The sequence below is a fragment of the Euprymna scolopes genome, chromosome 4 (genome assembly GCF_053919585.1).
Source record: "Euprymna scolopes isolate OS-2025 chromosome 4, ASM5391958v1, whole genome shotgun sequence".
Lineage (NCBI taxonomy): Eukaryota > Metazoa > Mollusca > Cephalopoda > Sepiida > Sepiolidae > Euprymna > Euprymna scolopes.
The window spans coordinates 125,705,504-125,723,036 of record NC_136485.1 but is presented as its reverse complement, the minus strand read 5'-3'; the positions used below and the strand labels follow the sequence as shown (position 1 = coordinate 125,723,036).

Sequence of the window (17,533 nt, the reverse complement as noted above, 5' to 3'; positions counted from 1 at the left end):
TTTTTAGGTTATAGTTGAATCTGTTTTTTATAATCATTATGGTTCAGTTTGTGTTTATACCAACCCATTTTGCATAGATGGTTAATGAGTGAGGAGACTAAGGTTCAATCCTTGATAGTCATACAAAGGACTAAAAAAAAATCGGGACATGATGCACCATTGCTTAAATACTCTCCATTATAAAATATGGATCAAAAGTAAGTGGAGTAATTCTAGGAAAGGAGTGGCGCCCTCCCCTACATCTCGTTGTAGTAGCTAATGAAAAGATACTGTACTGATTATTTCTTTTCATCTTTAGTTTCTCCATCAGATTTCTTTTACATTATATCTTCATAAATACATGTAATGATGGCCCATTTGGCATAATGGTTTGCTAATGGACCAGGAGACTGGTTTTCAATCCTACGTTGAATTATTTCAAATATGTAAAAAAAAAAAAGAAGAAAAAAAGGAAATTGATGCACTCTTGCTAAACATTTAGCATTATAAAAGCAAAAATCAAGAGTAAGTGGATTAATCCTGGGAAAGAAATGGTGCTCTGCCCGACATTTCGGTGTAGTAGTTAATGAAAAGAGTTTTTCTGTTCAACCTGAACTACGGTCAACTATTTTGCTTTTTGTATTTTCGTTTGTTTCCTATCAACCACTTTTGAATCATTTAAAGCCAAAATAAGAAAAAAATTACCTATTGCCATTAATTAATTTTATAAAGTACTCTTCCAGGCTCTGAAAAAAAAAAAAAAAAAAAAAAAAAAGTCACTTATGAATAAAATTCACAATCCAACCATACTTGGTACAAGTAAAGTTCAGTTTATGTCTGACTTGCCCAAATTTTAGCTATGAATGTCCAATGTTTCTAATTTTACTCATTTTATAGCCATTCAATAATATTCAAGGGTTATCTCAAACCTTACATCTTTCAGAACAATCACCAGACTATTCCCAAGCTGAAGAGAATCGCAGTGCCAATAGAGAGGAATGCATCCCTATTTACTTGCCTCCCTACAAAAGCAGAGTTAGACAGAAGGTCAGTTTTTAATGTGGGGAAAGTCCAACTCCTCAAAAAGGGGGCACTCTGGATCGGAACGAAAAAAAAAAAAAAAAATTGTCCGCCCTCTAGAAGAACTTCTTAAAGACAGAAAAGGTGAAGTGCAGTATTAGAACAGATACTACACTTTGCTCCTAGCCAAAAGGCCAAGGAGTGTGCTATTGACGATTCCGCACATCATATCCAAGTGTGCTTATCACAATAAAATAGTTGAACGTTAATGACTAAAACTCGGACAAGCCAGATATAGACTGAAGTTTATTTATACCAAATATGGTTGAAAAGATTTGTGAATTTGTGAATTTTATTAATGATTCCATAGGTGGCATTTTTTTTTTGTGTGTGTGTGTGTGTGTGTGTGTGTGTGTGTGTGTGTGTGAGAGTGGATGGGGTTACTCTGTATATGATTAATTGAACATGGGATTGAGTTATGTTTGAAAAAAAAAAAAAAAAGATAACATTTTAATTCTTATAATTAGCTGTAATTTGTAATTAATTGAACAAGTCAGCGGCCTTTCAGAAAACAAAGTCCTCTGCACAAGATTCATACCACACCAAAAAAGCACAATTCTTGAAGGAAGCTCTAGGGATTCACTTCAAATACCTGGGCTTAATGTTTGCCGCCACAAGTCGGAAGTCAATGACATCAATGCCCAAATCAGCAATGTCCGGTATGCTTTCAATTGTCTACAACTCCATCTGTGTTCTCGTCCGGAGATCTTAATAGGTATGAAAGTCCAGATTTAGGAGGTGTTTATTTGGATCAAATTTGCCAAATTCTGCAGGTCAGCTGGCACTATTATCTCGAATACACAAATCTGGACGTGATGAAGGATCACCCATTTTAACTAAGCACTTTTAAAGAGGAGACATCATTTATTCGGCCACATTGTGCACTGCAACACTGGAAGGTTGATCCACAAAGCGATAGTTCCAGAGCCACTTCAAGATTAGCAAAGATGCCCGGGAGGCCAGATGACGTTACACATCAAAGTTGATGCTGAATGTTTAGTTCGGTGTTCACTGCTTGTCTTAGAATTGACTATCCATAACTATTTTGGCCACTGTAGACCATTGTGCATGCTCTGCGTTCATTTGAGACACTGTGTATTTTATGTGAGGAGCTAACTCAACTCATCCTGAGCGAATGCCACCAAGAAGAAAAAAAAATCTCTCAAAAAATGTACTCTAATAACATTTGTGTTCTTGATTTGAAACTATTCCATTTAACTCTGTGTTCATAGATAAAAGTTTTATCATTTCTAATAAGAGTACTTTTTTTTTTTTTTTTTTAGATGCCTTGTGTGCATTTTTGTTTCTCTATTTTGATTCAACCATATATTTAATGCATTTGTGAGCATTCTCTATATTGCTTTTTAGTGTCTTTTTTTTTACTACAAATGCACCATGTAAACTAGAGTGAAAAATAATGTCTCTTTATTTCTATATAAGGATGATATAAATTTAGAAGACTTAATTATTCAAGAATTCATTAATATGTCAGGTAACATGTAGTGTTTATAGCCAAAATGCCATAGATAGTTATAATTTTAATTAAAAATTGAAAAAATGTTTGGTGTTTTATCAAAAATAAAAATAATTAAATAAAAAGATTTGCAATTATAATAAATTGATTCAACTCTTACAGAGAAGAATCAGCCATCTTTTTCTTTCATTTTTGAAACAGTTTTTTTTAATGTTTATTTATATTGAGATGCATGCAAAACATGGCAGTTCAAATTAAATTAACAGGAAAACGTGTATACTTACTTATCAGAAAAAAATAATGAAAAATAAGAAACTTTAAAAATAAAATTGATTTATTATTTGAATTCAATGAACCCTTAAGAAAAAAAAAAAAAAAAATACATGGCATCTTCATATTGACAAAATGGAGATAATCTATGATATGCTGGCTTGACGCAAATGTTATTCAGAGTTCATGGACTTCGAATAGTAGATTAATTTTATATTTATTAAAAGGCTACTGTATAATTTGCACTAAGTTTTATGTACACCTGGGGTGCAAGTACCACCTGGGGATGCAAGATGATATTTCAGGAGTGGTGAGAAAAGTTTAGATAAAAAAAATAGAGTACTGCCTTTATATTACTCTTTTATGTTTTTTTTTTCTTTTGCAAGGTATGAACTTCTTGCTTTCAGTTTAGGGTTAAGTGCTGTTATTAAGCAGCCATTAACTACATGGCCGAATAGATTTAATCCAACCACATACTTAACCGTGAGTTTAGAAATTTTATGGAGTGCAAGATTTAAGGGAAATTTCTTGAGAGGTGCATACTGAAAAAAAAAGGTTGGTAATCACTGGTGTACAGTAATATTTTTAATCGATAAGTAATTATACCCATAAATTTCTGTGTAGTTTTTATTTTGAATTGCAATATTTGGCAATTATCTTGAACATAAATAAGCACCATTCCTTTTTGTTTAAACTTAAGGTTTTGCAAATAACTTTAAAAAAACAAAAAAGAAACACCCACACAAGGTGAAAAGATCAAGCAATCTTAATTTTAAAACAGTCCTCGATGTATCCGCAGAGGCTGGACTATGTCCAAAATGTTGATATTCACCACTATTATGCCGATCTCAGACAAGATGAGGGAAAATCAGCAGCAGAGGTTAAAAAAAAGTGGTAAAAAAAATAAAAATAAAATAAAACAAAAATACTGAATGCCAACGATAAAAGTTGCAAAAAGCAAGATTCAAAATGGAGACTTCTGGGATAGGGTTGAAAAGATAACTAAAACAAAGGTTGTTGGATATCTTAGATCTAAAGACATCAGGATTTCACCCTGACCAAGCCTTGAACTGACTGTGTATGGTAGAGGATGAAATCCAGAATGAATACTGGGATAAACACAGATGATGTATCCTCTCTCTCTCTCTCTCTATATATATATATATATATATATATAACTACTTAATTTACTCACATAAAATTAATATACGAAAGTATAGATTTATGCGTAAACTAAGTATTTACTTCAAAAGTGCTCAATACGTAGGTAGAGCTAGTTAGTAATTTATAAAATATATATGGCGATTAAGCTACACTGAATATTCCGCGTTTCATCCACTCTAGGACTGAAAAGTCCTAGAGTGGATGAAACGTGGAATATTCAGTGTAGCTTAATCGCCATATATTTTCAGTGTAGCTTAATCGCCATATATTTTATAAATTACTATATATATAGAACATTTCAAATATACCACGAAGAATCAATCTTTAGTTATAAGGTTAAAAAAATTGAAAATAAAATATACAGGCTGTTAACAGCTAAATGTAATACTTTTAATAAAAAGGATAAGTGTTATTTTTCTTTTGTGTGTGTGTTTTTTTATTTACAAGTTCTGTTAGTAAAAATCAAAAATTAAAAAAAAAAGGGGAAAAATAAAACAAAAATTCAATTTTAGAAGACATGAGTGAATTGACTAAGGGAAGGTACATCTAAAACAGAATTGTTTTATAAACTCCATGTAAAGAGATCAGTCATTTGTATTTTATGATTAAAACATGAGAGGACGGATTTAATAAGTTGCAGCAAATGAGTCTGGTTGCTTTACGACGTGGCAACCTTTTTAAAGTTAGTTTATGTTGCAATGTAGGTATTCATTGGCTCAAAAAATATTTTAAATGTTGAAGGTTTAAGTATTAGAAAACTTGAAAAGCAAATTAGTAGCATTGTAAATTTAGTATGATTAGTAATGTTTTAATATTTTCTAAAAAAACTTTGTCTTATTTTTAGTTGGGTATATGACTATTACATTATTTAAAAACAGCTTCAGCAACAAAAAAAAAAAATAAATAAAATAGGCGCACTATATTGGTATATATTTAAGAGAAAATGCTCTTTAATAAGACGGTAGAGTTGAAAATTGATATTTCACTTTGGTTTAAGAGCACAGCATAACCATAATACTTGATATCTACCTTTAATTCTACTCAGAAATTACTTATAACTTCACGATTTCAACTTTCAAAGTATCATGAAGTGAACTATTGCCGTTCTTAGTCAAGGATGTTAGTAGCCAATGCTAAAAAAAAAGTTGACATCAATAAATTTCTCAACCTGGAGTTATGGACCCTACCCTCACTCCCACATGTGTTTGTGTGGGGAAAGCAGCGCAAGAAACAATTTTTTCCTAAACAATCTCAATCAGTTTCAACTAATAGTCAAAATTGAAAAAAAAAAAAAAAAGACACACAGTGCATGTGAGTGTGAGGGAAGGGGGGAGAAACAGTAAGTCATTCTTTGTTAAAATAAAAATAATCTAACTCCCTTACTTCTGTTATGCATTGTTTAAAAATAAAGCAAGAAAAATGATAAAATCCAGACAATAGCAACGAAAAAAAATAAGGAGGTAAGGCTCTAGCAATTTCACAAAAATCAGATTTTTCTTTAAAAAAAAAAAAAAAAAAAGAAGGTGGGTGGGGGTGAGAGGCAACCAAAATTATATATATATATATATATATATATATAATATATTAGTCGATATCAATCTCTATGTGACTGCTCAAACTTTGAAAACGATTTTGAAGGTTTTAAAGTGTCAATTGCAAAGTAATTTTTGACTTGAGTTAATATATATATATATATATATATATATATATATATCTCCAAAGTAATAATTTTCATATTAAATTTCTGAAAACAATTAAAAATTAGCAGCATAGAACTTTCAGTTAGGCCACATTTAGATTTATCATGAATGCTGGATAAAAAGGTAGCCATTGTTTTTTAATATATAAAAAGAATTTTATGAGGTTTGTTGTTTGTAAGATGTTTTCTATTTTATCTTAGAAAATTTTGAAGGAAACAAAATGTTAGACGAAATAATAAAGAGATGAAAAATGATAACAGGTTGTCTCACAATTACACACAATAATAATTGCAATACAAAACCTATAATATTTTTTGTTGTTTTTTATGATAGATGGGCAGTCAGTAAGATCTTAAAAGAAATTAATACATTTTATGCTGAAATATTTTCATGTTTTGGGTTGTTTGCAGGGACTCTTTCTCTAATAAAAATAAAGCAAAATAAAATTTAAAGAAAACGAAACAAACATCTGTGAAAAGAAAAAAAAAAAGAAAGAAAGAAATAGCACCTTATAAATTTGGGAAGGAAAACATGGAGGGGAACCATTGTAGTTATGATTATTAATAACCATAACTGTGATGTCTAATACAAAATACAAAAGAAAATGGTGTAAAAAGAAAATGGAAATGCAGGTTGAAATTTTTACTTAGGTGGATCAAATAAAATTGTATTTGTTTACAGAGGTGAGATTTAAAAAAAAATAATTAAAACCTTGGTACAGAGCATCATCTGTAACTAAAAGCAAAAAAAAAAAAAGGTTGCTTAATCACATGAGATACTCATTATGTGATATCAAATAAGCACTACATTTTAATACTAATGGCAAATGTGCATAATGATAATTGTTTTCTAAAAGAAAAAAAAAAATTAACTTGTCATTTCAATACATTATTTTGTCAAGAGAAGTTGGCTATATTCAACTGTATAAGAATTTTTGTACAAAAATCAAATAAAAATATTTTTAGTTGTTTCATACACAAATGATAGAAAAAAAAATAAAAAGATAATGAAGGAATGTTTTATATCAGGTCATTATATATATCATGGCCATAAAATAGTCTAGTTTTTTTTCTTTTTTAATTAAACCATAATCCATTTTGAATCAAGTGAAGGGGGAAAAACAAATTTGGAATGAAATGTTTATTTCCTGCTTGCTTCAAAGAAAAATGATGAAATTTGTAAATGCCACCAATTTTTTTTTTTTTTTTATAGAAAATGTCAGAGATAAGAAATAGTATGCTTGAAAGAGTAGCGCGTTACTTCATAGTAACCCGGACAATAGGAATTTTGAGAGCCGACACTTAGAGTGGATGCATTGCTGGCTGCATGCTGAAGGGCTTGGGTTTCTGTTCCGGTACTGAGCACTCTTCGGTAATCCAAAAGAGATTTCCAGATTTTGTTACGATGACCAGTACCTATCCGCATGCTTTGCAGATCCTAAAAAAATAAATAAATAAATAAAATTTTAAACAAAATTAATTTTTGTTTTTGTTAATTATAAACAAACAGAATTAAGTGGAACTTGTAAATTTCAAAACTATGATTTCACAAAATTAATTTTTGTTTTTGTTAATTATAAACAAACAGAATTAAGTGAAACTTGTAAATTTCAAAACTATGATTTCACAAAATTAATTTAAAGCATTTATTGGTGCATATATTTACACGCCACTTTTATGTATGACAAAATTTAAGCTAAATAAAATTTGGTGCTTGTCCAGAACCCCCCCCCCCAAGAAAAATAAAGAAAAATATGTATAATGTGTTGAAAAGAAACTATTGCACACCAAATATGTAAATTGATCAAGTAGTTTTACTTTTTCAATAAGAAAATCAAAGGATAAGCAATGATATTGTGATGCCATGTTGGAAACAGTCTGAATGAACAAGGGAGATAACTCCAAACAGATTTTGGAAAGCCATTTTTAACATGGGGAGAGGGGCATTAGAAAAACTCAAATACTTTTAAAGTGAAACGACTTGATCAATTTAGGGATATGTTTTGTCTAGAATATTTTCTTTCTGTCACTGGTATGTACATCATACAGGATTTTCTTTATTTTTGGTTTTTAATGGGGAGGGGATCTGGACAAGTACCTAAAATTCATTTTAAATTTGTACTTTCTCTATTTCTCAATTTTTTTTATTAATTTTTAGTCAGGATCTAATTAAAAATTTAGAGAGAGAGAGAGAGGGGGGGCATGAGGGGGGAGTAGAATTGTGACACCTCAATGCATTGTCTTTGTAAAAAATTGAATTTTTTATCTATTGATTCTGTTAAGTGCTCAACTGAACTCCAATCTATGATTCCCCCTTGCCACACTTTCACAAAAAAAAAAAAACTTAACTACAACCACTATAAAGTAAACGCAGATTCCATGAACAAAATTTATTTCTCAGAACTGCCCACCTGTGGAACACTGTTCCACTGACCTGCTTCCAGGTTGAATACAACATGGTAGCCTCGAAATCCAATGTAAGTAAGTTCTTGTTGAACCATTCCCATAAATAATCAAATTCTACACAATATACACTATTAACAATTACTACACTACCACTTTACACTCATTAAATCTTATCTTCGAGTGAGCCTTTGAGCCTTGATAAGTCATGATTCCCAAATAGAAACAACAAAAGAAAACCATTGAACTCGATATTATATACTCAATAATATATGTAACAGGGTTCTTGGTCTTCGAGTCAGGATCAAAGTGTAGTATCTGATCTAATGTTGCATTTCACTTTTACACTTCACATTTTTGGTCTTGGTTAGTGGAGGAGAAATCCTTTATGACTGATACATTTTTTTTTATTTTTGTTACTAACCAGAGTGACCCTTTTTGGGGAGCTGGTACCTCCTCCTCAAAACCGACTTTGTGTCTAATTCTGCCCTCATGGGGAGGTAAGTAAAAAAAACAAAACAAAAACAAACTACTGACTCAATGGGTCACGAGTGATCTAGCATAATAAAAAAACTCATAATTTACCTCAAGCGTGAATTCATCCAACTGAAACATATTATGAAGTCCTTTCTGTTGAAAGTTGTCAATATAGGCTTGAAGACCTAATTTTGTAAGCCACCTGGAAAGCACAAAATACATCAATGAAATCCTCATAGAAATGTGCAGATCTTCACAATAACATCTTAAATGAAGAAGCAGCAAAATAACCTTACATAATTCTAAAAATCCTGCAATTAAACACGATTCTATTTACATGTAAATCTGGAAAAATTTGTTCAAATCTTTGGAATCAACACCTTTTTGTATCTACATTTATCATTTAAATCACATTAAAATTCAATGCGCCTCCCTTTGGACCTAAAAAAAAAAAAAAAAAAGAAAATAAAAAAAGAAACAAGTGAAGCATGCATGGTCCGTGAGTGAACGAGTAAACGAGGCATAAAAACAATGACTAAATTCAGCATTTGCCCCCCCCCCCTCCCATTTAGCCCTCAAAGTCTCCAGGGGATGTCAAATCCTGGTGAAAATGAACAAATGGTGCAGTTTTAGGGCTTAATATATGTAAATTTGAATTCTGTACCACGCAAAAAAAAAAAAAAAAAAAAAAAAAAAGAAATGACTAAGTCATCATTACCCCCCCCCACCATCTTTACCGATGGTCACGCAACAAAGTGCCTGGCCAGTGTCAGATGGGTGACCATTTGGGAGTTCTAGGTGCTGTATGTGCTCCCCGCTTATCTTGACATTGTTTCCAGTTGTCTTGGACTTCTCCTTGCCACTGGACTCAAGCAGTGCCGATTCAGAAGAGATGTCGTTGAGGATTGCACAACCCTTGCCACACAATTACATGCGCAGCTGCCCCTACAGAGGGTATCCTTTATTTTTCAAGACTGAACGGAGGCATCAATACGCACTGATTTTCCAAAAAAATAGTTTTGTCAGTAAAAATATATTGAGTAGAAGGAACTAAATTCGGTAATCATCATTATGTCACTGAATGTAAACAGAAATTAACAGTTTTAAATAAGCAGAACTTTTCCACAAATAAACAGAATTTTTTGTTTAAAATGGATGAAATTATTTTGATTTAAAACTCTTAACTTATACAATTTGTTTGTTTATTTGTGAAAAAGTTCTGCTTATTTAAAACTGTTAACTTATGTTTACATTCAGTGACATAAGGGTGATTACCGAATTTAGTTCCTTATACTCGATATAGTGTTCAAGAGTATCTGTACAACAAAACGGCAAACATGACATGTTTTCTTCCCTGTCTTTAAAATTTCTTTCTGGGTGTGCTTCAACGATAAAATACTAAATCTTCATGTAAATAACAAAAAATGGCTTGATTTGTTGTTTTAACATTTTTTCCGGGTTCAAATACTCACTTTCCACAACATTAATTTCAAACACTACCAAAGCTACTCCAGTTTATAAAATTGTTAGTAAAAAATAATTTTATTAACGTTAGGGTTTGTGTTCCTTGATAGAAACGCTGGTTGAGTTTGAATAAAATAAATATCTTTGAAGCCAAAACAACGCATTATTACAAAATAAACAGATATTTATTTTGTTTGAAATTTATAAATATATTTCGAAGATACTCTTCATCATCATTATATCTGTCTTTTTTTTTTTTATTTTTGCCATGAAGTGTATCTTCGAAATATATTCATAAATTTCAATATAAATTTCAAACAAAATAAATATCTGTTTATTTTGTAATAATGCGTTGTTTTGGCTTCAAATGTATTTAATATGTATTTATTTAATTCAAACTCAACCAGCGCCTCTATCAAGGAACACAAACCCTAATGTGAATTCTGCATGATCAACGCACTGTTTTGACATTTGAAAAGACTACCGTAAAAACAAATTGACTTCTACTGATTCTATGTGCAAACAACATGGCAAAAAAGGAAAGGCATACTGATGATGAAGTGTATCTTCGAAATAGATTTATAAATTTCAATAGAAATTTCAAACAAAATAATCATCTGTTTATTTTGTAATAATGCGTTGCTTTGGCTTCAAACGTGTCGAATACGTATTTATTTTAATTTTGTTAACTATTTATTTTTGCCTTTATGGCCAAATGTAAACTTCGCCATTAAAAAAAAAAAATAAATAAAATAAAACAAAACATATAATATGACACAAATTACTGAAGGATTGTAATTTTTAAGAAATCATTCAATGAATTGTAAGAAAATAAAAACGCGACTACTTTTTCTTTCATACAAATGACTTCTGCTTAAATTGATATAAAAATGTTCCGTATACAATACAGGACTTCAGTATAAGAAATAAGTAATTTTCCTACATTTAATACTTCACTGAAATATATAATACTTGATTATATTTTGCATAAATGTTTTTTTTACGATGGTTTGAATCTGTTTTTAGAATGATAACACTATATTACTTTATTAAATATTTATTGAATAATTTTTATTTTTTATTGTTTCCTGATAACACAAGTGTTAAAACAAAAACCCTTAAAAGAAATATTAAAAATAAAAATTTGTTTTGTTGAAATAAAAAAAAAAAAAATTATATAAAGGAATGTAAAAATTAAAGTTTATTATTTCTTTATTGAGTTCTCCTGTATGAGACATCTCTCTGAACTACTTTCACTTATTCTCGCTCAAATGCTCCTATTCCAAATTCGTAGCAGCAGGCCGATATCTGTGGACTTTTGTTTTTTTTTTCTAACAAAACGGTCATTATCAATGTTTTTTTTTTTGTTTTATTAGCAATACCACACCATTTTTTTTTTTTTTTAATTTACATCAAATAAACTCAAATCAAGCATTATTGAAAAGAGCATAAAAAAACAAAGAAATATTATCTTCCATCAGAACTGCATGGTTCACTGGACATTTTGTTTGATGTCAGTCCTATTCAAATGTATATGAGCTTGCGACTGAAAATGATAGGAAATTTAAGACTAACCTATCTTTAAAAAGCTGTAAATTCATATCTTTTTAAGATATTATGATGAAATTTGGAGCATATTATAACACCATGAAGGTTCAGATGGCTGTATTTACGATCATCTCACTTGGTAACTTGCATACTAATTAGCAGATTTCAGTTTCATTTTAACGGCTTTAAGTAGAAACATCGTAAAAACAGCTAAGAAAAATGTCAAGTAAGGCTTTATCATCATTATGAAGTATTATTCTGATAGACATTATCATTTGTCATTACCACATCATGAAAAATCCAAGATGGCAACCGGGAAATTCAAAATGGCCACCATGACATGATTCAAAGAAATTATTAACAAAATATAGCTTGTAGCATATCAAATTAAAGAAAATTTTGTACAAATTAGAATTATAGTGTTTTCAGATACATTAAATTCAAGTTTTACGATATCCTTTTTTATTACATTGTTAGGTGTTAATAGGTTTCTAAATAATAATGTTAGTACAATATAATTATAATTTTTTTATTAAATTGTTAGTATAGAACAGTTATAAAACACCTTATCCCCATGCTAAGAATGGGTTTCTAAATAAAGCATTTCAGAAGTTTGGGGGACTTATGCTTGCTTCAGCTTTTTTTTTTTTTTTTAAATTTAATTAATACTTCCCTGACTGTACTGAACTGATAACGTTTAAATTTAAAAAAATTTTGTTATTACATTTTCACCCCAAACAAGGCACATTGCCACTTTGGTGTAGGAGGCTATTATCAGGGGCAACAACTACTGGGGTACTATGTAGGGATTTGGGCAGCAAGATGTCGGTTCACATTGCACTTGAACTTCTGCACGTCAGTACAGTTGGGGAAGCAGGGACCTGGAATGGAATTCCAAAGTCTAGCGGTTCTGGGGAAGAAACTACTGGAGTAGAAAGATCTTTTACATCTAGGGATCTCTACTGTGTGGGGGTGGGATTTAACAGCCTGTTGGGTTTGTCGAGGGTGTTCACATCGTGGGGACACAAGTGTCTGCAGTTCGTCAGAGCATTCACCATTAAAATATTTGTAGAACAGGCAGAGGGATGTAACGTTTCGTCGATGGGACAGAGGCTGAAGCTTAGATGCCAGTCCAGAGCCTATCAGATTGGCGACTCTCTTTTGAACTTTGTCAAGGAGCGAGAGACTAGTAGCAGATGCACCAGCCCAAATATGACAGCAATACTCCATACATGGGTGAATGGTGGCCTTATAGAGATACAGGATACTTTCGGGTGGTAGTAGTTTTCTAGCACGGTAGAGAGAGCCCACCTTCCTTGCAGCGGCCCTGGCAATGCCTTCAATGTAATTGTTCCAACTCATGTTTCCTGTGAACGTTAGGGCAAGGAGTTTGAAAGATGTACTCTCAGATAAAGAGTCGTTGGCCATTGCTATAGGTGGTAGAGAAGGTTTCTTGTAATTATTGAATGAAACTAGTTTAGTCTTGGCGGCATTGAATGTGACCATCCATTTTTGTCCCCATTCCACTACAGATTGGAGGTCATCCTCTAGTGTTTTTGCCATATCTTTAGATATGTGTTCATTTGTTTTCCTGTCGTTCCTGTTATAGAGTGTGGTGTCATCAGCATATATACCCATCTCAGAGGCAATTTTGTCGGGGAGGTCATTTATGAATATCAGGAACAGTAGAGGTCAAGGATAGACTCCTGGGGCACTCCTGCATTTATATCATATTGTTTAGATGTACGACTGTCAAGGACAACCTGAATTTTTCTCTTATCTAAGAAGGATTTAATTATGTTAAGTATTCTACCAGTGATACCGTATGATCTAATTTTCCTGAGGAGACCCTCATGCCATACCCTGTCAAAAGCCTTAGATATATCTAGAGCTACCGCTCTGCCCTCTCCTGCTTTGTCCAGTGAATGGTAAATGTAATGTGAATAGACATCTCACTGCTCAACTTCCCACAGTCCCCTCTATAGTAACCTCTTACATTCCAAGTGGCAATATGCCTTGTTTGAGGTGAGAAAAAAAAAGAAAAGATTACTCTTTTTAGATTTTATATGGATTCTCTAAACTTTCTTTTTATAGAGATCACGCAATCATTACACACACACACACACATAGGTGGATGATGGATGGATGTGTCTCTTAACCCTCTGAGATGAATGGAATGCTGCATTATTTCATGCAATGTGTCTTATGCAAGAATAGCCTGGTGGCACACATCCCTCTCCAGGATTCAGAGCACATACAGTAACTGGTATTACCAAACGGTCACCTATTTTAGTACTGACCAGGTTCAACAACACTTGACTTGAGTGACCTAATGGCAATGAAGAAGGGAGGGGGAGATTAAAAAAAAAACAACTTTGAAAAAAAAAAAAAAAAAAAAAAAAAAAGTTCAAATCTGATCTGTTCACTTGCTAAGTAAGATTTTGTTTATTTTATTGCGGACTATTATCCTCACCTTTTTAATTGTTGTTTCACAATATTTCGGCCAACTAATCTTCTGGCCTTCATCAGGTGGTAACCGCGATGGGGTAGGAACTCTGACTCTCCTAACAGCATCCGCAGCAATTACTGCCTTCTATAGTTGTTTTTCGTCTCAACTATGGAAGGCAGTACTGAGGATGCAGTTAGGAGATTCGGAGTTCTTATCCCGTTGCGGTTACCACCTGACGAAGGCCAGGGGAATAGTTGTCAGAAACGTTGTCAAACAACTAAAAATATGAGGATAATAGTTCGCAATAAATAAATTAATAAATAATATTCATCTCAATAATGAATTCCAATTGAATAATATATAAGATTTTGTTTGCTTTTTTAAATCCAAATTTATCTTTTTGTTTTGGCAGTGGATGGGGCATCCTACTGAATGTCAAACATTTGCTTGCTATTTCAGAGACTCCAACTGAAAGATGTTTTAGGATTCTAATCATCTCTTTAAGCACAATTGTTTGGATGTGTCTTGCATTTATTTTTCAATTATTTTTACTTACTGAGCAATGGTGTTCTCATTAGGTTCACATTTTGGGACTTGAGTTTCTTCTTCGTGTGTTACTTGCTGTCCATTGACCAATCGCTGACTGTTATTTTGTGAACTGTTCACTTGACTTTTGTCTGATGTTGAGTAAGATGTACTTGATGAACGGCTGCCGTCCTGAGAACCATTTGAACTGGTGCTGGGCAGATGACCAAGCATAGCCCTAGAAGAGAAAAAGAAAAAAAAAAGAAAAGAAAAATAATTGGATATAAAAACTTATAAATGGAAAAGACAAGTTGAATAATGTCAGTGTTTAATAGGCGTGGTTTAATAAATATGAATTACAGCACAATTAGCAGGATTTTAGAAGAATTCAAATAAAAAATAACGTTTGTATTAGTTGAATTCTTCAGACTACTGTTCTCATCTGTCACAACGTTTCGGCTGATGTAACCTAAACTTCTCAAGGTGTTTCTTGTCGAACTGGGGAATCTGCCCAGAGTTTCTAATGGAACCCTTTATTTAATCCATATAAACATGCAATCCAGTGCATGTTTACAATTTGGAGTTCATTTAGAAATTTGAAAAGACTTCTATTATCTTATCTGGTAAATTTTACATAAGAATAAATTTTAGATTTTATGTACATTGTATATTCTAGTAGAGCCCTAAAAATAGGAAAAAATAAAATGATTGGATGTAATAAAAACTTCTAAATGGAAAAGACAAACTGAAAAATGTTGGTGCTTAGTAGGCAGGGATATTGGAGTGCATGTATGGGGGAGGGGTGATAATAAATATGAATTAAATAAGAATTATCAGGGCTTTAGAAGATTTCAAATGATCAAAACATTAACTGCAATGAAATCTCCAACCATATTACCACTGTTAACCAAGAGAAGAGTATATCAAGTATGTATTTAGAGGTACAGAATGCACCTCTCTCTCTTCATATATATATATATATATATATATATATATATATATACACACACTAGCAGGGAGACCAGACGTTGTTTGGGAATAAATCATGATCAACAAATGTTTCACCCTCCCATACTTTTGTCATTGAAATCGGTAAATTCACCCATTTTTTTTTTAAAATCAAATCAATTGATTGTCTGCTCTACCAGAAGGAAACTTCACATACACCCCCCTTGCAGTAAGAGTTCACAATACATTGTAGTGTACGTTGCACTGCAGAGATTCTACTATTGATTTTACAAAATTATCTGTAAATAATAGATTGACTTAAAGTTCAAAAAAAGTGTAAAAATCAAGTATTATGGCTCAATTGTGCTCTAAACAGAAACATTCATTTTGAATGCGCCTCTGTCTAATCAAAGAACCAATGGTTCATTTTATAAAATTATTTTTTACATAATGACTTGAATTAAAGTTAAAACGTACAAAAGTCAAGTATCATGATTCAATTGCGCTCTAAAAAACATTTCAAATGTGCCTCGGTTTTATAAAAAATGTACAGTTGATTTTATAGGCTAGGACTTTCTGCTTGTACAATGATAAAACTTCTTAAATGCATTTGGGATGTTAGGCTGTAGAAAAGTTAACTTTAATCAAAAGCAGACTTTCTTCTTTAATCGGATTTTTTTTGATTGTCGATACTTATCAGATGCATTCCGATACAAAGCCTATGTAAGAACTCTCTCAGATATATCAAATACCTTCATGTGAAATTTGAAAAAAAAAAAAAAAAAGAAAAGCTCCACCATTTCAGAGTCCATAGGGAACTAACTCTCATATACAAACACAAAGAGTTCTTTTTATGTAATAGTAGAGGTATTAATAGTAAATAAAAACATAGCACGGAATGAAAAGCGAAACCTATTTTAACAAAAAAAAAGAAAAAGAAAAAAAAAAAAAGAAAAATGAAAGTTGGCGAGTGATAAAAAATAAAAAAAAAGAGTTAAAGGTTCTTTTTGGAAATCATCAATATTGGAGTGTCCAGTCCAGACAGGGACGAGAGAGAGAGAGAGAAAGAAAGAAAGAAAAGAGATCTTTATTTGATGCTTTCTAAGTTCTCTCTGTTGACTGATTATAATACCCAAAGAGGCTAAAAATATTCCTTAAGGAACAGATGGAATTAATGTGCAAGTTGATTAGTCAACTCATTTATCAAGGATGTTGATTTACAAGGGAAAATAAATCTTTATTTTATTCAGGACTGCTACATTTATGTGTAGTATGATGATTAGGGCTATGACAAGAGAATATTCTTTTTATTATTTTTACTCTCGAGTATATATCAGTTAATATCTTATATTTTTATACAGAGTGATGACGGTCTCAATTGTCTCACAGAAAATAAAAACGAACCTAGCAAGGTGTACTATGGTCATTCTTCGCACCATCGTGATTTGCATTTTAGTAGTCGGTGAGGAAAAACACATCACGATGTAAAACGACATAACAGCAACACAGCACGCTCCACTGACAAAAACAAAATAAACCCACTAGGACCTGCAGGCAACACTACGGTGTGTTTTAAATGTAGCTGCAAATTCCACTGGTGATACAACTGCCCTTATGTTGATGATACCCGGGACAAATATGAGGATGGCAAACATGAAAGTCATATGCCCCTGGCTAATATTGTGCTGATGAGTCAACAGAAACATGAGGCAAATGGCGACACGCTTTTGGGTGAAACACTTGGTTTGGCTGTCCTAGATAGTGGTGCATCTGGCACTGTTTGTGGAACAAAATGGTACGAGTGTTTTCTTGAAACATTAACAGAACAAAAAAAAAATAATTATGAGAGAAGGAATGAGAACCTTTAAGTTCGGCGATGGAAACAAACTGAACTCTCTCTACAATGTGACTACCATGTGTCATCGCTGACATTGATGTCAGTATCGTTACCGATGTTGTGGATTCCTAAGCAAAGAAGCCATGAAAAGGGCTGGGACTTGCGTGACAATGTTGAAAAAGAAAATTCCGTTGAAATGTACATCATCTGGTCATT

General features: G+C 32.1%; 1 protein-coding gene and 1 pseudogene across 6 annotated transcripts in view; both read right to left on the bottom strand.

Moving 5' to 3' along the window:
- Positions 1-1,021: 1,021 nt before the first annotated feature.
- Positions 1,022-1,205, bottom strand: LOC145275070 (U2 spliceosomal RNA; annotated as a pseudogene).
- Positions 1,206-6,294: 5,089 nt separating this feature from the next.
- The window catches only part of LOC145269279 (tumor protein 63-like), a 524,598-nt gene continuing 513,359 nt past the window's right edge, over positions 6,295-17,533 (bottom strand). For 5 of the 6 annotated variants that reach the window (XM_080124964.1, XM_080125001.1, XM_080124996.1 and 2 more), the window contains 3 exons: positions 14,564-14,770; positions 8,655-8,748; positions 6,675-7,104 (listed from right to left, as the gene is read on the bottom strand). In XM_080124964.1, the coding sequence (XP_079981090.1) occupies positions 6,886-7,104; positions 8,655-8,748; positions 14,564-14,770 (520 nt within the window). In that variant the 3' untranslated portion in view covers positions 6,675-6,885. Of the gene's footprint in view, positions 7,105-8,654; positions 8,749-14,563; positions 14,771-17,533 lie in introns of all 6 variants that reach the window. The other variant, XM_080124972.1, reaches the window with a different exon arrangement.